The sequence below is a fragment of the Uloborus diversus genome, chromosome 3 (assembly GCF_026930045.1).
Source record: "Uloborus diversus isolate 005 chromosome 3, Udiv.v.3.1, whole genome shotgun sequence".
In the NCBI taxonomy this organism is placed as follows: Eukaryota; Metazoa; Arthropoda; class Arachnida; order Araneae; family Uloboridae; genus Uloborus; species Uloborus diversus.
In genome coordinates this window covers 207575380-207597121 of record NC_072733.1, presented here as the reverse complement: position 1 = coordinate 207597121, position 21742 = coordinate 207575380, and the positions used below count along the sequence as shown (strand labels likewise).

General features: G+C 33.6%; 1 protein-coding gene across 1 annotated transcript in view; it reads right to left on the bottom strand.

The window, feature by feature from the left end:
- Window positions 1-5468: 5468 nt before the first annotated feature.
- Window positions 5469-21742, bottom strand: part of LOC129218537 (rho GTPase-activating protein 100F-like) — a 102360-nt gene continuing 86086 nt past the window's right edge. The window contains 3 exon segments of the mRNA XM_054852831.1: window positions 5469-6545; window positions 8145-8343; window positions 19872-20032. Of these exon segments, the coding sequence (XP_054708806.1) occupies window positions 6397-6545; window positions 8145-8343; window positions 19872-20032 (509 nt within the window). The 3' untranslated portion in view covers window positions 5469-6396.

Below are 21742 nucleotides of genomic sequence, written 5' to 3'. Positions count from 1 at the left end.
ATGTTTCTAAATTGCGTCAGTAAGTATGCGTTTTGCAATTAATCATTTATTAATTCATATTTATTTATGACTGCCACAGGGGTGCCCAAAATTAAAATTTGGGGGGAGGGGAAAATTATCAATTTACTGAATAAAACTTCAAATCTTACCGACTGACAATATATGAGCATGCACACGTACCAACATATAAAAAAAAGAGAAATTCAACATTCTTACAAAAAAAAAAAAAAGTTATAATGTCTCCAAATTTTCCGAATTGTCAGACATTTCTTGTCAAATAAGCAAAGATTGGGAATGTCACAGTGACCTCTCGTGACCTCCTCCCCCCCCCATCGGGGTGCTCTGCCAATCATGTCACCTTTGCTGTGCACAAAATTTTTAACATAGACATTAACACACACATGCATTGCACGCAAGTTCGTAATAAATAATTTATTATACACAATTTTATGTATTTCTACTTTTAATAAAGTCTGTTATCGGGATTTGCATTCAACGTTTTTTTCTTTTTTGAATATTTTTATTCAAAGTTTCATCACGAAGATCACAATGAAGTTGATAAAAATACATGGGATGCCCCGAAACTTGTTTTAAATAGAAGAAAAATTAAAATAGAGACCGAAAAAGAGATTTAAAAGATTGTAACAAAGATACACCAGCAGTTCTAAATCTTTCTAAGGCAAAAAAAAAAAAAAAAAAAAAATGGAAAACAAAAGTGCATCAAGAAACTCAAGAGCCATGATATTTAAGTTTAAATAAAAAGGGAACAATTACATAAGATATCGCTGCAAAGTATCACCTCAGCCCAAAGCGTCAAAAGTTTTTTTTTTTTTTTTTTTTTTCTTGTTCTAAAAATATTGGTTTTTCTCGGACATAAATTTGAGGTGGAAATCTCAAAAGTCCATTATGGAAAAACTAAAACAGTTAAATATTTTTGGAACGTCAATTTCAAAAAAATTCCGAGTGAGATTCAACGAAACCCATCTACCCATTGCTTCTCATAACGTCATCAAAAATTATATTTAATTTCGCATTTAGAACTTAAATATCGAAAAATTTGTGATGAGAGTCTTAACACTATTTTTCTCCTTGACATCACCGAAGGTGGCAAACAATTTCGTTTACGGGGCGTCAAGTTCTAAACATTTGTGCAGGAGCGCATTTAGAGGACCTGCTAATGCACATTTAGAGTTTTCATTTCGATGTTTTATTTGAGGGGAAAGATATCTAACGCTCCGCCTTCACATCATAGCAGATCTTCTAAAATTTCGTTGTTAGGACTTAAAGTTCGAAAACTTTTCTGAAGAGTGACCCTAGTTTCAGTCCTCCTCTCTCACCTCTTTGAAAATCATCTAAGATTTCGTTTTTAGAACCTCTATTCTGGAACTTTTTCCCGAGAGCACCCTCGACTTCAACCCTTCTCCAACATTAATAAAATCGGTCAAAATTTTTTTGTTACGACTTCATTTTCGAAACACCTACGGAAGAGAGTTACCGAACCCTATCCCTTCGCCTAATGTCATCCGAGATGGTTTCCAATCGCGAATTTAAGTCTTCGATTTCGAAAGTCTTCTGGGGAAGAAGGGTTAAACCCCATCTATTTCCCGGACGTCATAAAAGATGTCCTACAATTTGTTTTTGTCTTCAATTTCGAAAAGTTTTCTCGCTAGAATCACCAAATTGTACTCGCATAAAAAAATGGGGTTGTTTAAAATTTCGCTTCAGGACCTCAATTTCAAAAAAATTCCAGACGATCTCTTCTGTCTCCCACCATTCTCCAGCAAAAATTTCGTTTTCACGACTGTAATTTCTCTGGGGGAGGAGGGAGGTAAGAATCCCCGAACTCATCCCTTTCTTTAACATCATCAAATGTAACATAAGGACTTCAGTTTCAAAAACTTTCCGAAACGAATTCCAAATACCAGTACTTCCCGCTAAATCGCCTTAGATGCTGAAAAATTGTTTTTCTAACACTTATATTTCAAAAAATCCCCCCCCCCCCCCACACACACACTTTTGAACGTCATCGATGTAAAACAGAGAAAGAGAAACCCATCCCTTATTTTTTCCAACTGGGAAGAGCGCGAAATCTTCACTTGTCACCTGCTACGCCTCTGGGAATGGGGGGGGGGGGGATACGATTTCGATAGAGTTTGCACATTGAGGTGGGGTGCAATCTCTAAGTTTGGCCTAGGGCGTAAATAGATGTTAGTCCGGCTCTGAAATTTGGCCGATGTGGTTCTCCAGGGAAACTAAAGACGCTTTTAATTACAAGCAAGCCGCTTTTCATAGGTTTAAAGAAACTGGTCAATGTGCAGATAGGCTCCAATATTGTAAGGCAAGGCGTAATTTTAAGTATTTGGTACGGATTCAGAAAAGAGAGTTGGAGCAAAGACTGGCAGATAACATAGACAGTAATCCTAAGAGGTTTTTTGCGTACGCTAATTCGGGGAAAGTTCGAAATAGTCATATTGGGCCACTGGTCGAGGAGCACGGAATTTTAATTCAGGACGATAGTGATATTGCTAATGTTCTTAATAACTTTTTTTCGAGTTTTTTAAACGATGACTGTATCTCAACAGTTGACACCAGCAAGACACAATCTATAGTACAGCTTGAGGACTTTGTATTTTCTAGGGATGACGTTTTACTTCATTTGAAAAAAATTAAAGAGACTAAGGCTCCTGGACCAGATGATATTTATCCAAAGATTTTAGTTGAATGCGCAGAGGAATTAACAGATGTAATTGTAAATATTTTCAATGCGTCTTATAACTCGGGGACAGTGCCAGAGGATTGGAAGCTGGCTAACATTACACCGCTCTTCAAGAAAGGGTCTAAAGGGAGTGCGGGAAATTATAGACCTGTGAGTATAACTTCGGTGGTTTGCAAAATTTTTGAAACATTGATAAAGATTAAGATAGTACATTTTTTAGAGACTAATAATCTATTGACTAGTTTTCAGTACGGTTTCAGGAAAGGTAAATCTTGTGCAACTAACTTATTACATTTCTATGACAAAGTTACCATGGCTTTAGACAATAAGAAGCCTGTAGATGTTGTTTACATTACTTTCAGAAAGCCTTCGATAAGGTACCGCATGTTGCTCTACTTAGCAAATTGTCTGACATAGGAATAGGAGGGAAAATTTTCATTTGGGTAAAAAACTGGCTGACCGGAAGGAAATAAAGGGTATAATGGGAAATTATACTAAATGGAGTGAGGTTTTAAGCGGGGTTCCTCAGGGATCAGTGTTAGGGCCAGTTTTGTTTCTTGTTTTTATGAACGATATCCATAAAAAAATTTCTGGGAACATGAATTGTTTTGCTGATGATGCCAAAGTTATGGGAATTGTAGAAAATGAAGAACAAGCAAATCATCTGCTAGAGGATCGAGATCATATTACGGAGTGGGCTGATAAATGGGGTATGGCTGTTAATGTTGGGAAATGTCAAGTGCTATATTTAGGGCATGGAAATAAGTGTACAAGTTATTATTTGTAAGGTTCAATCATTAGTTAGGCAGAAAAAGTTACTGATCTGGGCGTCTTAATAAGTCAGGATTTGAAGATTAATCAACAGTGCAGCATAGCTAGTAACAAAGCCAATAAGATGCTTGGGTAATCAATATTGGATCTTTCTCATTTAGACTACGATTCCAGGCTTAGAATGCTAAAATTGTACAGTCTTGAGCAAAGAAGAGACCGAGGGGTTTAAATTTATTAAAATGAAAAATGTTACGGGGCTAAAGTTTAGCACTGAAAACAGGACAAGGGGTCACTGTTTTAAGCTATTTAAATCTCAGGCAAACATGGATATTAGGAAAAATTACTATTTTAGCAGGGTAGTGGAACCTTGGAACAGCTTACCGGAAGAGGTGGTAATGAGCAAGAGTTAGTTTTAAGAGGGCCATTGAACTTTACTGGGGATTGTAAATGGACTAGGACCAGCCTAGCTGGGCCCAGAGCCTGTTGCTGGTCGTCACTTTATTTGTATTTGTAACTTTTATACAGGTCCCAGATCCCCTAACTAATATTTAGAGAAATAATCTCCATTGACAACTATTACTGATACAAAAAACTTGACTTTTGTGCGACTAAAACTCAATTAGATGTTCCATTTCAAAGTTTTAAGGGACCATACAGAAGATGAGATTGGAACTTATCGCGTTTTTAGAAGAATGACAGGTCGTCAAATAAGAAAAACAAGGTACAGTGAAACCTGTGAAAGTTGACCACTTGCGGTGCCCTATTTTAGTGGTCAACTTATAGAGGTTGAATTATATGATATAGATCCAATTCTTTGCCTGAAAATAACAGCTATCTTAGACAGGTGGTTAACTTAAAAGGGTGGTAACTTTACAGGTTTTACTGTATTTATATTTTTCGTTGTTATTCAAAAAATAAATGCAAATTTCATGCCTTAGTACGCAAAAACACACTATAAAATCTGGAACAATTAGAAAAACCACACTCTATGCACACAAATTTTCAACCACTTGTTAACCGCTATATTTCCCCTCCCCCCCCCCAAAAAATAGTGTTATTGACGACGAGTGAAAAGTGGTGTAAGTCACAAAAAGCTGCATTTCATATCTCTGTGAATATTGGTCATATTAATTTCAAACCTTTTGTGTTAGAATTCTTTTTCAATGGAGATTACTTCCCTAAATATAAGTTAGGGTACCTTGGGCCCGTATAAAAGTTAAATTTTGTATTTTTTTGACATTATTTTATATTTACTTCAAACTTTCAATATCTTAACTTAGCATCTGATTTTGAACATTTTTGCAATTGGAAGTATACATCTAGGACTAACGGTTGCGAAAATAAAGGTCTTGCAGGTTAAAACGGAACACTCTGTATATAAAGAGAGTGAAAGAGAGAGAGAGAGGTAGATGGAGAGCATTATGATCCATGTTGAAACATCAGTAGGAAGGGTGCGTTCTCGAGTCCCCATCGACCCTGACGCGGATGGACAAAGACAAATTAAACTGTACTGTGTATGTATTCTTTCATTAGAATGTTCACATAACATTAAAAGTTGGAGCCCTGTTTGATTCAATAACAATACAGATAAGTTGCTTATCACGTAGTGGTCAAGTTAGAAAATGATGCAAGATATTTTCTTTTTACCTTTCATAAGAAAAATTGGTGCGATATGTCCCCGAATCCATAGGTCGTGACGCATGAGTAATGCAGCAGCGGCTGTTAGTAATCAGTCAGTGCCTCATAGTTCACCTCAAAGAGGCCACCTTTTCCCCATTGAAAATCTAAATCCATCACTGAGGTAAAACAGAAGGAACTTTTTAGAATATGACATGGGTGGTCAAGTTATTATGTTATGCAGCGCTGTAACAAAGGTTAGGGGCTTTTTAGAAGTGGTACTAAAGGCAAATATGGATGTGGTATTTCGCTGCATTTTGAACTGTTTAGTGAAATGAAAACACAAATTCCATCTAGCACCATAGTGGTCATATGGATACTTTATTAACGGATCATACAGTAAACATTTTTCGTCTGTCTTTGCATAAAGGGGAGGAAAAGGGCACAGACACACCAATATAGTTCTGCTCTCTCGGGAAAACTGCTTCTAGATAGAACAAAAAAAGAACAACCAGCTTTTGCCACCGAAATCGGTGGCTGCTACCCGTGGGAAGAACAGAGCACCGAGTCCATGTACTTCACTTCTTATACATATTTACAAACTAAAAACGTATCAGCACCATAAATCTCGAATCTAAGTGAACATTCTGCTGAGTCTATTCAACACAGTTTCAGGTTTGTGAGACTTTCTACGTATGATATGCACTTTCACTCAAGCAGAATGATACATTTCTATCAAAAAATAATCGGAATCTTTTCACACAGGTCTGATTTTATGCTCTGAAATCCCTTTTGTTTAGAGCAGCAAATGATATTTGCATTTCATTTGATGAGTTACAGCAATCTACGGTCTACAATTAAATATCCAAATTCGTATTACGCTTCACGTCTAATCCTCCCCACTCAAGTTGTGAATAGGTAACGTGGATTAATATACATCTGCAAGGTCAAAAAATATTGAGGATAATATTGAAATGGAATGATTGCTCTTTTGGGCGTATTAAAATGATTTTTATATAAAAGATGTAAAGCGATAATCACGATTTGTTTTTCCACAATGCAAAGTACCTTTGCCCTCTAGATTGTGCATCACTAATCTAAGTTTTCAAGACATAACGTAGACTGCGATAGTCACAATACCTCCGATTAATAACATTTAAACTAAAGCTTCGAAATATGGACCATGGACTAAAATCAAACTTTGTTCTTCCCACCATTTAAACTCGCAATTCTTGATTCTCCAACATTATAATTTATCTGGGATTAATCACATTTAAGTCTTGAGCTCTTTGTCAGCAAGAAGACTCTGGAAGGGGTCTTTGTCCGACCCAAGCCATTGGTTTCTTTGGAGGTGCTCCTCTTCCTCCTCCACTTTGCGTTCGGTCTTCAGGAACTCCGTTCGAGCCACTCGAATTGCTGCTTCCACTCCCCGGCGGAATTGCTGGAAAAAGTGAATACAATACTTTCATCAACTTATTTGTTTGAAACATCATGATGTACGTATTTCTTCTTCTAAGGTAGGCATACAACTATACATTTTCAATATTTACTTCAAAGTGATTCAAACTTTAAAGATATACAAACACCAAGGAAAACTTTATTTGAAATAGAAATCAGTACTGGGATATAAAAAATTGTGAAAGAAATTCCGCTAATATGTGGGTGGTTAACTCTAAATCACCTTCTGGTTGCGCTCCTGGGGTTGAGGGACTTTTTTTCTCTTGTCAGAGAGCTAACATGTGTTCTGCTCTGCTTTCAATTATTTCACTACTTTTTTTGAACCCTTTTAAAGGCATTGGTCTTACAAACTGGCTGGGAACTCATCAGGCTTGGATCTATAAATTTTGAACCCCCCCTCTGCAACAAATTCTGTACGCCCCCCCCCCCCCCAAGGCCAGCAGTGTATATTTGCAACTTTAATAAGTCTTACTTCTAGCTTTTTTCATTAAAAAAATTCTTGGGTTGCCGGGCCTCTTTAGGACATGCCTCCCCCCCTCACTGCGAGTACGCAGATACGGGCCTGGGACCCATCAATGGGGGGAAGTTAAATGGCATGGGTCTACATATGACAAAATGTGTTTGCTACTAAGCGTTTGATTGATAATGTTTTGATCGAATTTCAATAGGCTTAACATCATTGCTTTCTTCTATTACATTTAAAATTCACAGCAAAAATATTGGATTCATGAAGTTTTTCAACTTTTGCAGGATTTTCACCTTTTAGTTGACTGTTAAATCAATTTAGACCATTTTCGAGGAATAGTCGGTTGGGGGAAATATCTGTCTGTATGTGAATACTTTTTTGTGGCAGCTCTATCTCGAAGCGTAAAGCGTGGAACCAAACGAAATTTAGTACAGTGTTTTAATATGAGCGGGGATTAGTTTCACTCAAATCGCTTCAAGAGATGTGGCGCAAAAGAAATTTATTCCAAGGAAAGTGGAGAAATCGAAATTTATTCCAATAAAGCGTGGCTGCCATGTCTCAAGAGATAATGCAATTATTTAAAAATTATGCAGGTGAACCTCAATGGCAACAGGTGCTGATTCGTTTTGGTGCCAATTGCTTCAGAGCAGGGAATGCAAATGAACGTTTCCTCGTTGAGCAGAACCGTTATTCAGCTTAATACGATATAACGGCATTGTTTAATGTGCACTGCTGCCAATACATCGAACTACGCCAACTTGGTAGTCATAATACACAAACTAGAATTTCCTCCCTGGCAATACAGTGTACCGCCGTAATACGTAAATTTTAAATGCCACCAAGACACTAAATCTTGGCAGTCGCACTAAGTACCGAGCAGTTATATAGAAGACAGTTTCATGTTGCCCACTACGTACTAGTTTCAAACTTTCGTTACACCAAATAAGTAAAGTGTAGTTAAATCAGTTAAAAATTGATTTAATCACATTAAACTTATTCAAAATTTAAAAGAGCTAAAATATTTAGGGGGAGTGCGACACAAGATGACCCCAGTGGTAAGCTCCATCACAGGTTTTAAAAAAATAAATAAAATAAATCAATTGAAAAAAAACTTACGCCTCTTTGCTGGCCAGATCTCTAATAGATATTTAAAAACTTCGATAGGTTTTCGAAGATCTGCTACTGGTGCGCCTGTTTCAGTATGGCACATAACAACTGGTCCAAAGCAAATCGCCAGACTTTGGCTGCTCATTTTGTTGCGGTCGCTGTGTCCAGTTACTAATTTTAGATGGTCCATTAAATATAACACAGTACACTAAAAGAAGAAAAAAAAAAACACTTGAAATAAATACACATAAATGAAAAAAAATCATAAAAATCACATATAACAAACAAAACATTTGAACGAAATGTTTTTCTTCTTTTTTTACCTCCCTAAAAAATCGATTTTGTAAATAATGGTAATAATAATTCAGGTCCCACTTTCAAAATGTTGTACTAAAAGAACTACTGGTCACAATGACTTCAAATTTGAACTTGAAGAAAGGAAATTAAGGCATAAGAAATTGGCTCGAATTAGAGTTTGATTTGTTAGGTCTTGCTACTGCGAAGGCAACGCAGCTTAATTCAACTCCGTAAACGCTTCATCTTTTGAGTTACAAGTCCTCTATGAGTGTAAATGACTAAGTACTTTTCATATTAATGTAATACTGAAATTATGTAGTTACATAATAAATTTAAATAATACTACAAAAAAATAGTTTTAGGAGCTCCAGTATTAGACAGCCACACCGCCGTGGGAAGATAATGCGCAGTGTCTGCAGAAATGAGGTTTTGAGATATACTTGAAGAAATGTGTTTTGAGTTCCATACTAACTATAGGAAAATGTTGGAATTTCACGTTTTTTTCGTGATTTGTTTTTTTGCGGTAACGAAATAGCAAGCTTGCACAATAGAACTTAAATACAACAGATTACAAAAACGTATATATATATATATATATATATATATATATATATATATATATATATATATATATATATATATATATATATATATATATATATATGTATATGTATATATATTATATATATATATATATATATATGTATATATATTATATATATATATATATATATATATATATATATATATATATATATATATATATATATATATATATATATATATATATATATATATATATATATATATATATATATATATATTTATGTATATATTTGCGTTTTTGTAATCTTCCCCCGGTAGTGCATGTATTATACTATTTTTTAGTTAGTTATATCATTCGAATATTTACGCATGTAATTTTACATTACGAGAAAAAAAAAAAAAGATGTTTACAGTCCCTTTGTGACTAAAATTATGGTTCTACACGGTCCAAGGTATTTCGTAGATCAGAACTATGTATCCTGCACATGTAAGCGAATGTGGTTTTAAATCAAAGGTAAGCGAAGCAGCGACTTCATATTGTTTGTTGCAGATAGTTGCAGTACAGACGGTAAATTTTTTTCTCAGATTTCATTCTGAAGAATAAAATTTCCTTTCATGTTAAGCAAATGCATTTAATATGTTTCTTTAAGTCAAAACTTTAATATGCGACACTTCGAGTGCAATCAGAGGGGGAGAGGGGCAACGTGAGTTTTCTTCACCACCGCTTGCCTAAGTTTCACCTCATTCAAAGGTGATTTGTTTTTAAAGTTTTTTAGTTGGTCAACGAAGCGAACTTTGGCTATTTGTATGCCATATTTTGCCTCAAATCGAGGCCATTAATGTCGGAATATGGTATTGCTTTTTTAGTCGCTACTTTGTAGAATTAGTTGAGATGTAACATTGCTGTATTTCTTATTTATTTATTCACATAATGGTTTGATAGATTTGCTTGAAAACGGATTTATGAAAGACGGGATGAAACAATGTGTGTCGGTTAGTCCATCTGTTCTTCCCTCTTAAATTAACTTTTGAAGTATCTTTACGATTCCACATTTCTTTGCTCGGAAGATATTCAAGTTATCTCAGTTCTATTTTTCATTTTTCCCATTTGTGTTACTTTTCTTTAAAAGAAAAAAAAGAAGGGAGATACAGAAAGAAAAACACTTATAGACTTAACGAATCGAATCGTTTACAATTCCCAATAAAATCGGCGGATTTGTTTCAGACTAACTCTATTAGAAAGAACTCTTCGCGCTTTAAAACACTTCAAAGCTACATTTAAGCATTTTTAAAAATTTAAAATTCGAACCTGCGGGCAGATTTCAAAGCTTTTCATATAAGACACTGATATTGTTGAAAGTTAAACTTGATCCACAAGCATTCAAAATTTTGCTGAAACTGTGACTTAATCGATTTTGCTGTAAACTTGAGATCGAGAAAGTTTTTACCAAAAGCACTTCTCTCCGTCGACTTCCCATTGATTAGTTCATGGTTACATCTATACCGTAAACGCGGGTTACTTTTGCCTACATTTTGAAACTTTTCTCAATTGATTTGTAACTATTCATATTTCCAAGCTGAGGAAACTTTTTTACGCATCTGAAAATATCTTAATTTTTGAATGCTGATGACTTTGTTTCAGGGTATTATTACCATTTTTAATTGTTTTTCATTTGGGCCAATGTTACCCTTACGTTTTGGTTACTTTGGGCCAAAGTGGCTTTCCTCATTTTAAATCATTGTAGAATTAACTAGATCCAAAGAAAAACGTGTGTTCGTAGGAAAAAATATTTATTTGGAAGAAAAATACATTTTTTACAAGTTTGAGCCACACATATTTGTTTTAAGGTAAAATATTTTTTTTTGAAAAAATTTGGGTGCATGCTTAGTTATTATCTCAGAAATTACAGACGAGGAACATTCATATTTACATCAGTTTTGGAGGATGAATAATTTTATTAAGATAACATCAGTCGTAAAAGAAGGACGAACGAAAGTTTGCGAACTATTGTCGAGTTGACGAAAATAAATTTGCCAATTTAAAGCTTGGTGATAGATCACCAAGTGGTCACTAATTTAGTCTGCGTTGACAAGGGATTTGAAAAGAAAAAAAAAAAAAAACAATCGGAGCCGGAGGGCTCGGAGTCTGACGCCGCCAAACGCCTACTGAGTACGCGCGGAGTACGTGTTCGTAAAATCCATGGATTCGAAGGTCCTGGGATCGAGTGGTAGCAGTTACCTCTGGTGCAGGTACTAGAGACTCCCACCAGTATTATGACGAAATTTTGGACGTATAAATGTCCGACTCGCTTGCCACGGTTTTCCGTGCAAATTATATCCAACAAAATAATTAATTTAGGACGTGTGAAAATATTACTCCTGTTTACAACAAATTTAATTAGAAAAGTAGAATGTAATATGTGTGTTGATTTGTACATTCATATCTAATGGAGTTAAAAATTTCTTTAAACTTGTCTCATTAATTACGTAGAACGGCCCTGTAAGGCGCTTCACTGAAATCGAAGATATTAGGTGTTTTGGGCATAAAAAGCTTAACCATTTAGTTTAATTTCATAGGAAAATGTCGCACAGAATTACGTCACTACGATCTGTTAGCTAGTTAAGAGTTGAGTATTTTTTATTATTATGAAATGAAACTGATTTATCTATACTTATATTATAAAGAGAGAGAGAGAGAGAGAGAGCAGATTTTTGTATGTTTATATGTTCGAGGTAATCTCCGTTACCACTGCTACTGTTTGAAAAATTCTTTCACTATATGAAAGGTGCATTCTTACTGAGTGACATAGGCCATAATTTATGCATATATATGTATTCATGAACTTTTTAAAACCAATAGTTTGTCTTTTACTACCAATTTCTGTTTCGTACTTTTTTGTTCCTATATACGTAAAAACGAATCTCGATTTCCCCGCATCCGCAATGACGGAATGGTTGACGGCTCTTTTCGAACTGAATGCTGAAGGATAGGAACACGTGAATGAAAAAAAAAAAAAAACATCACGATGCCAGCATGAGAACCGCCAAAAGCTAGCGTTCTATTAGGCTGGGGCATTGAAAACCATATAGAGTCGCTGATTGCTTACGCTTCAAAATTTAATTAAATGAAATATAACTGAGATTCGCTTCGGGCAAATTGATTTTTGAATTCAAGTAGTGTCGATAGACGGTAATAACCCGTCTTTCTAAAAGTTGTAATTTTACAGGCATTTCGGGCAATCCTTTAAGGTTTTTGATTCATACTAAAATCGAAATGAGAGCCATCTGCTAATGAATTCAACTAATTACATTTAGCTTAGAAAACTCTTAACTGAAAGAGTAATTGCACAATTATCGTACTTTAAAAGTTAAGAGTTAAAACAACAACGAACAAAAAACATTGGATAGGAAAGAATTTGACAAAGAAGAGAAAAAAATAAAAATTATTTGTAGAACTAAACTTCATGATGACAGTATTAAAGCATTTAAAAACGATATAATAAACTAATATAGCTCACAAGTATCCTGTCAGAGAGAAATTGCTAAAAAATAAATAAATAAATAAATAAATAAAAATGGAGGCACATGAAAAAGGCAAATTTCCCGAAGAAAACGAGCACAAGAAGTTGAGAAGCATTCCGAGATTGAGAAAGACTCACCCCTTAACACTATTCATCCTAACAGCTAATCTGAATTTTGTCACATAAGAATTCATTTGGAACATTTACGTAGTCCTAAATATTTCCGAAGCTGTTTAACTCTTAAAGAACCTGCCAATCTATCAAGCAGCATGTAAAGAACTCGGCTTTAAAGACAATGACAAACCTTGGAAACTAACCTTAGTTGATACATGTAACTTTCTGACTCCGCTCCTAAACTCAGAGAATTTTTTACGACTATTTTAACTTTTAGATCCTATTGCTTCATGGCAAACATTTAAAAAAGATCTCTGACGACATATTGCAAGGATAGCGTCAGCAGAAATGCTTTTATTGTCGTTCAATGTCAAGCGATATAAAAATTAAAGGCAAAATTTGTGAATAAAGCGGACGCTCAAAAGGAGGTTTTTGTTTGCCACCACTGCAGAGAACCAACGAAAAAAAAAATCTATTAAAACATGATTGGTACATAAAAACCAGGAACGTAAATAAATGTTGATCGGCAGACCCGGTGGAACTGGAAAAACATTAATAAATTCAACATTAACACTATCCAAAAATCAAACAACAGGCTTTTGCGACGTTTTTTACGGAACTGTCGGGACTTGACATAGAAGTATAAAAACTAACCACTCCACATTTAAACTACTTCGAATATCTCCTCCAGAAAGACTCTGTATGTTTAACAAGAAAACAAAGGCAATTTTGAGAATTTCTTCAATAGGGTACTCCTCGGGACTTCTCTTCATGCTTTTAAAATTAAAGGCGATATCCCAATAATTTTATTGCGCAACTTTAATTTGTTTAATCTATTCAATATAATTAAACATCAATTTATTCACTACGGAATAATACGATTTCGAGTATTGTTCTCAATATTACAGCACCAGCAGCAGATCAGTTGGCTCATAATCCTTCCATCCCCATGGTCCCTCTACATTTCCTTTTCCAATTAAGTGATCACAATATATAATGAAAATTTCTTATGCCATCACCATCATCAAAGGTACAACTATACGATACGTAGCCCAACGTTAAATACTGGAAGATGGTATTGTTCAGAGAGAATTATGTGTTGGTCTCTCTTGATCAGGAAATGAGGTAAATCAAATGATGTTTCAAATCTCATAAAAACGAAACAACAAAATGTTGCTTACTATTAATTTTGAAATTAAAAAGTACCTTTATAATATTTATTTAAGATAGATAGTATTTTTTAACCCGAACTAGGTCGGGACGGTTCTCTAGTTGTAAATAAAAACAATTATGTTTTGTATCAGAACACGGTTTCGTATACAAAACATTCTCACAATAATTGCAATTTTTTTCTATCCAAATCCTTCCCAGCTGCTAAACGTTTTATGACAAAGTTCTGAGGCAATCCGATTTTTTTGGATTAAGTATATAGTAACGTGGATCCAGGCTTTATAAGTAATCGGATTACACAATGTTTTCTTAATGGGAGCTTTATCGCACTGGGACAGAGATGATATGGTAACGACTTTCGCGGGAGGACATTTCGAAGATCACTACCAAAGTACATAATCGGTTTTGGGTATATATAAAAAAAATGCGGAAACATTGTAATAAAAAGCGAATGAAAGCTATCATAACTTTGGTATTTGGAGCTACGATAATATTCCTCTTTGTCGCCTATATTTGAGAATTTTCTGTATTTTTTCCACATTTTTTATATTTTAGTTCTTCTATGTTTAAACCAATGTCTAGGGCAAGATTATTGTGATACGAACCTCAGACGAACAATATGTATATCAAAATATTGAACGTATTGCCATTGTTAATGTATTTTTAAATTTTAATTTTTCCACAGTTTTAATCACTGAGCTGACATTTTTAAATTTAAATACTGAATGGAAAAGCAACTGCGGCATAATACTAGTTTATTCTAAATTTTATGTAGCATACAGTAGAGTTTCGAAAACTGGGCACTCGATAACTTGGCCGAATCCAGAAAACTCGGCCACGTTCTAGCAGGAAGAAGAAATCACACGCAAAAATAGTTGTTACTCGCGCATTTCCGATAACCTGGAATTTCACTAGCTCGACCAGTTTTCGGTCCTCATTAAGTCGAGTTTTCTGGATTCTACTGTGATATGAAAAATGCGAATCCAGATTTGTATAGAAAATTTGACACAGTGATTCCATAAACTTTAAGCGCGTTACAACTAGTGATGTTCCGGATATCCGTATCCGTATCTGTATCCGCGGATATCCGAGGGAAAATAAAGATCTGTATCCGTATCCGTTACTTTTTTGACGGATCTTAAACGGATCTTTTCTATTCTAAAAATTCTTATATATTTGAATAAAAGACTATTAAATTCCGTTTCAATTAGGTTTTATTCCCTATTTAAATTATAAGGTATCATTTCCGAGGCCAATTTGTACTCCCCGTCGCAAAAAGAAAGGGATAATAAGTTTTAAAACTGTGTATATGTGTGTTTATTTGTGGCATAGCTCCTAAACAGATAAACCGATTTTGATAGTTCATTTTTTCTTTCAAAAGGTGACATGATCGAAAGTGTACTTAGATTAGCCTCGTTTTGTAAAACTTTAATTACCGGAGAGCCAGAGACAGTTAAAAGCCGACTTAAGGTTTTTCACAATTATGGTAGTAAAAACTTACCCGTACGTTAAAAATATTGGAGCTAATTGAAAGAACGAAGTTTTCTGCGTTTTGTATTTATTTGGAACTTCCATGTTATATACAGAAGAAGCTATAATCTTGTTAAGTAAATTCTAAATGCAATTCTAAACCTTTATACGCTTGATTGGTAACGATTTCATAGTCGGGAAATTCGACGAAAAAGCTCAATGATTTAAAATTTCTATCTTCTGTAAGTTCATATTCGTTAACAATATGTGCTCTGACCTGCGAAATTCATCTTCATATGAGGTCGGCCCTCGGGGACATGTTTTTTTTTTTTTTTTTAAATTTATAATTTCATATTGGTTTTGTTATGTATTTGGGGTTTGTGTTATTTTTCATTTTGATTTTTCTCGGCATCCTTCAAAAAAAGTGATACTAAATTCTTTATTTACTGATTGTAAAGGTGTTCCCGGCTCTGTTATTTCTTCGGTCGGTTGGAATGGGTCAGTGCTGCATTTATGCTGAAATAAAATGCGAAAAATTATTTCTATCATGTCCAGAAGCAGCTTTACACTCTTGCTCCTGTATCCTACATTTGACGAGCAAGCTAAAAATAATTTTTCACATTCTATCTAAGCATTAATGCAAAGCTGACCCATTCCTTCCAACTCTCCCTCAATTTTGACGGAGATTTCTTTAAAGAGTAAATCAGTCTTGATTATGTTTTCGCCGTAGATGACATTTTTTGAAGAAACAGTGCCATTACCCTGACGGGAATACCTTCCCTAGCAAATTTTACACTTGGGTAGTTGATTTGGGTAATAAAAAAAGGTCGGTATCCGTATCCGCGGATCTTGACATTAATGATTTGGATCCGGATCCGGATCCGCGGATCTACTTTTTTTACGATCCGGCACATCACTAGTTACAACTAGAGGTGGGCAATGTCGTTCTTTTTAATGATCCGTTCATCGTAGCAACGTTCATTCTTTTGATCCGTTCATTCAACTCGTTCATTTGAACGATTTTGTTCATATCAAAAAGTTGCAGGTGATCTCTCTACACGACGTACTCACGTCCATTCGAAATGTTTCAATTGATCAGTAATGTTCTTTGAAGGAAAAAAATTTAAAAAAAAAATAGAACCGACTTCAAAATTGCTCTAAAAAGTGAAAAATAATTTTATTCTTTAAACACCATCGATAATACTTTTAAACATAATTTTTGAAGTTGGCGCAAAAACAAAAAGTAAAATCCATTGTAACCATGCTTCGTTCATGTTGTTATCAAAAAATCATCCAAAGTTAGGATCGAAACATTTATATCGTTACTCAAATATGCTGTCATTAATGCGTAATGCATGTGGTAGTAAAGAAACTGGGCCTGATTTAATTTATAGTTGTAACTGAGTTATGGCTGTGAATGATTTTATCGATCGTTTTTGCGCCAACTTCAAAAATTATGTTTAAAAGTATTATCGATGGTGTTTAAAGAATAAAATTATTTTTCACTTTTTAGAGCAATTTTAAAGTTGGTTCTATTTTTATTTTTTTAAATTTTTTTATTTTATTCTTTTTAGTGTAAATGTATTGCAGAAATATTAAGAAGTTACCATAACGAAACTTTACCTTATTTTTTTCATAAAAATGCTCCATACTAAAAAAATAAAAACACGCCTTAAACTTTAAGCGATTGACAATAAAAATTTATCTTTGTTCCTCGCTGGAATTCATTTGTGTGTTAATTTAATTATAACCATTTAAATATTACGTTTTCCCTAACTAATTTACATTTCACAGCATAGTTGCTTTTTGTGCAATCCTGTATCTCCTTACTCAGCCCGAATCATCTGTTATTGACATACTTGATAACGATAAAAATACTACTATAGTTGAAGCAAACCTAACCTAGTAGCATTGTGAAGTCTAAGCAGATCCTAATCACTGCATAAACCTCGCTTCCACGTTAGGTTTAACCCCACTATAGAGCAATGACACTGAAGAAACTTGATGCTTGCTTCAGAGAAGCCTCCATTCAAAATTATCACCACAATTACTATTAATATTATTGTTGTATGGCACCAAATTGTTGAAACAATGGGTTTTATGTTTAATCATTTAATAGGGAAATTGCATGAAATTTACTGTTTTTTGACCATAACTTTATTTCTAACGAACAAATATGGTCAAACAAAGTAATGGGACCTAAGTTGAGCCATCCCCTATCCATTAAAAGAAGAATCATCAAAATCGGTCCACTAGGTGAGACGCTGTGAGTGGGCAAAAAAAAAAAAAAAAACATACATACGGTATGAACTGATAACCGCCTCCTTTTTGAAGTCGGTTAAAAATAGCTAAAATCTTCTAAAAGTAAGAAAATATGCCTATCAAAAATGAATCAAATTTTTTTTTTAATTCAGGTTTAGATGTATAAAGCAATTATGTTTCATTTCGTAAGATATTTCTCAGTTTTTGAATGGTAAGATATGTTTTCCATTCAAAAAGTTGCAAGTTCCATTTCAAAATTTCACGCAATTAAGTTACTAAAGTTTACTATACAAAGAAAGTAAATAAACTGTTCGTGAAGTCAGAAAATTTTCAAAATTGAACTTGTGAATAGTGCACTAATTCTAAATAGAAATACATTATATGACCAAAAATATTGGGACACTTTCAAAAAGTGACTTTTTTTTTCGAATTTCTTGAGAAATTAAGAGACCAATTGCTCTGTAATCTTTTTTACATAAAAGGCATACTCCAGCTGTCATTTTCCAATAAAAATGGAATCTGCTATACATTTAGAGGACCAGCAACGACTTGAGAAAACAAAAATAGTTTTTTGATCACCCTTCACTGAAAATAGCTGGGAATGAGCAATACGTTTCAGAAATAAGTTAAAAAATTATGCAGAATTTATTTTTATATTTTCGTGAAAATATCTCTTATACCCACGACGATATAAGTATTTCTTTCAAAACTACAAATTTTAGTAGAAGGTTTTCGTCTCATAACACGCAGAGATTTCTGTTAAACGTTTCTTAGCTTTCAGGATATTTGACACTGAAGAAACCTAAAAGTAAAATTTAAAACTTAAAGATTAAAAATTTAAAGAAATATGAAGGTTTTAAAGCAATTAATTTTTTACAGCGCATGCGCGAAAGATAGCAATTTATAACCTGCATCAACCAAAGCCCAGATAAATCCTGCAACTCATAATAAAATTTCAGCTGGATATATAATTATTAAAAAGTTATCAGCGATCTAAAACAGCCGAATTTCAATTATTCTTGGATAGGCGACGAATTGTGAGGGATCGTTCGCAAATTATCCGTTTTATCATGAATCACTCTGCACGAAAACAGGAAAGTGTTGCTAGTTTGCAAACAACCCCTTACGATTCGTTGCCTATAAAAAAATCATTGAAATTCGGCTCATTTAAGATCACTGATAACTTTTTAAATTTTAAAGATATCGAGCTGGAATTTTATTATGAGTTTTAGGATCTACTTACGCTTTGTATTATGAAGATTATAAACTGCTATCATTCGCGCATGCGCTTTGAAAATTCAATTGCTATAAACGTTCATCTTTCATCAAATTTTCAATGTTTTAACTTCAAATTTTATTTTTATGTCTCTCATGATGCTGTCCAATATTCTGAAAGTTTAGAAACGTTTGACGGAAAACGAGACGTTATGAGATGAAAACCTTCGAACAAAATTTGTATTTTTGAAAGAAATGCCTATATCTCCGTGGGTATGAGAGATATTTCCACGAAAATATAAAGATAAATACTGCATAGTTTGTTAATTTATTTATGCAATTTATAGCTATTTCGAACGAAGGATGATCAAATTTTTTTTTTTGTTTTCTCAAATTGTTGCTGGTTTCCTAAATGAATAGTAGATTCAATTTTTATTGGAAAATGACAACTGGAGTATGCCTTTTGTGTGGAAAAAAATACAGAGCAATTGGTCTCTTATTCTTCGAGAAATTCGTAAAAATGTGAACTTTTGGAAGTGTCCCAATACTTTTAGTCATATAGTGCATTCATATCTCCAAGTGCAGTATGGCCACAGGTAAAAATGAAACGAAAACATTTTTGAAAGTGTACTTTAGGTTACACTTTATAAAATGCATCAATACTACAGTGTTCAAACTGTTCACCGTTAAAAAGAACTGTCGTTCATTTTTTAGGTGAACGAACGGATCCGTTCATTTTAAGGATTCGTTCTTTTTGACCCGTTCGTTCATGAACGACACATCCCTAGTTACAACTAGTTAAATTACAGCTACCTACCGTATTATATTTTATATAGCATGGTCGAAAGTGACGCGTTGACACATGAACAAGAGATGAAAAGAAAAGCATTTTGTTTAAAACTACAAAAATTATGGCAAAGTGTTTCTTTTCAGGAATGTTCATAGTAAATGCGCAAACAGAATCATCCCCTATTGATTTAAAATCTTTATTTTCATATTTCACTCGGCTGCTGTAGGAAACGAAAAACAAAACAGTGTTTAATTTAGAATGGACAGTATCTTAAACCAATCTTTTTTGCGTCTCTAATTTTCACTAGATTCATAAAGTGTAAAAATTAAATAATAATAAAAAAACACTTACCCTATTGACCTTGGGCAAGCAGTCTAAAATGCTGAACATGAGTTTGGCATTTCCTTCGGGATCGTCTGGCAGACAGACACTAAATCCATCTACGAGCATGTCGAATAGACCTTTAGTGAACAAAGGCTCTGGTAGTTCTCGTAGATAATCCTTTAAAACACCTAGGTAGAAAGTAAATCCAATATATTCTTCCAGTTACATAACACTCAATACTAAATATTTTCAATGTCAACATCTATGCACACTATGAAAATAATTTTAATGAACTAAAGTTAAGTGTTAATAAAGCAGATGAGCATGAGCTGTGATTTTGACTAATAGTAAATTTTCAAAAAATTCATTTGCTTTTTTTCAGTGAAAACTAAGTATGCAAGATTGTACAATGAAGCTAACGTACAATAGATGAAAAAAGTGAAAAAAAAAAAGAAATTAAAAATGTGCAGTTACTGTCTTTTACTTGTCCACGGCAGAACACATGACGTCAATAATGTTGATAGTAGGGGAATGTGAGGCAAAGTGAAATAGTTAAGATACTGAGCTTTTTCAAAATGAACAAATTGGAAATTTATTTTGAAAATTTACATTACATAAAGAAAGAACGTTCTGTTAATTAACTTGCAATACGACAGTATTTTTTTATGTTTGGCAGTTAATTTCTGTCTTCAAAAAAAAAAAGTGGCAAATTTTCACCTTTTTTTCCATGAGGCAAAGTGAAAAATAAAATATTTTTCTAGTGAAATATTTTCTATTCAATAATAGAAAATATTTTTGAGCAATTGTATCAGTAAATAAAAGGTTTAATGAATAAATGAAAAACAATAAACTGAGAATTAAATTAGTTAATTAATATATGAAGAAAAATAATTAACAAGCAAAAGACTGAATAAATAAAAAAAAAATAGTGAATTATCAAATGGAGGAATGCAAATTAATAAATGAACACGGAAGTGATTGAGTAAATGATCGAGTAAACAAAGCGAATAAACAAAATAAACTATTTTACTTTGCCCCGCATGCACTTGGCTGATTGTAGAAAATATTAAAAATACAAATGAGCTTAATATTAACTAAATAAATATTTCACGGAGTATTAAAAGGTTTCGATTAATTTTTAAAATGTTAATAACAAGAACTTTATCATTTTAAAATAACAAATAATTTTTGACTTGCTACAAAATATTACAATTTGAGTATCAATTTTTGAAAATTGCCTGTTTTATCATATGCTTTAATCTTCGGTGTTATTTTTTTCTTGACTGGAATAGATTAAATGTGCTACTATTTAGTTAAAATAGTACTAGATAGGTGATGCTAAAAGCAGAGTAAATATTTCCCTATTTCACTTTACCCAGCTATTTCAGGTTGCCACACATTCCCCTACCTACTATGTTGAGTCAAGTGAGCAGGGCCCGATTAAGATATTGGGAGGCCCTATGCTAAATCAGTTTTTCGAGGTCCCTCTGTAGTCAAACCTTACAATTTTAGTCATTGGATGAAGTCATTTTAGCAATTTAGGGACCCTTTTAAAGTGGAGAGCCCTTGATTAGCCTAGTTGGCATTCATAAATCTGGCCTGGAACTGGACTATTGTGTTAATGAATGTCGTATGACTAAGAGTTCACAAGAACACACCTTTAAGATATGCAAATAAATCTTGACATTGTTTCTGTATTCTTCCAAATGTTCCTTTTTTTTTTCGCTGTATTCGTTTTATTTATTTATTTTTTTTAATTTATGAAAGTTCAAAATACTGGAGGGAATTAGGATTAACTCTTTGATTGTCTCTTATCTGCTTTCCGGCGATTTTTCAAATTGTTATCTCAAAGCATTAGAACAAATATAAAAGCATCTTATGCAATGTAGAAAAACGTG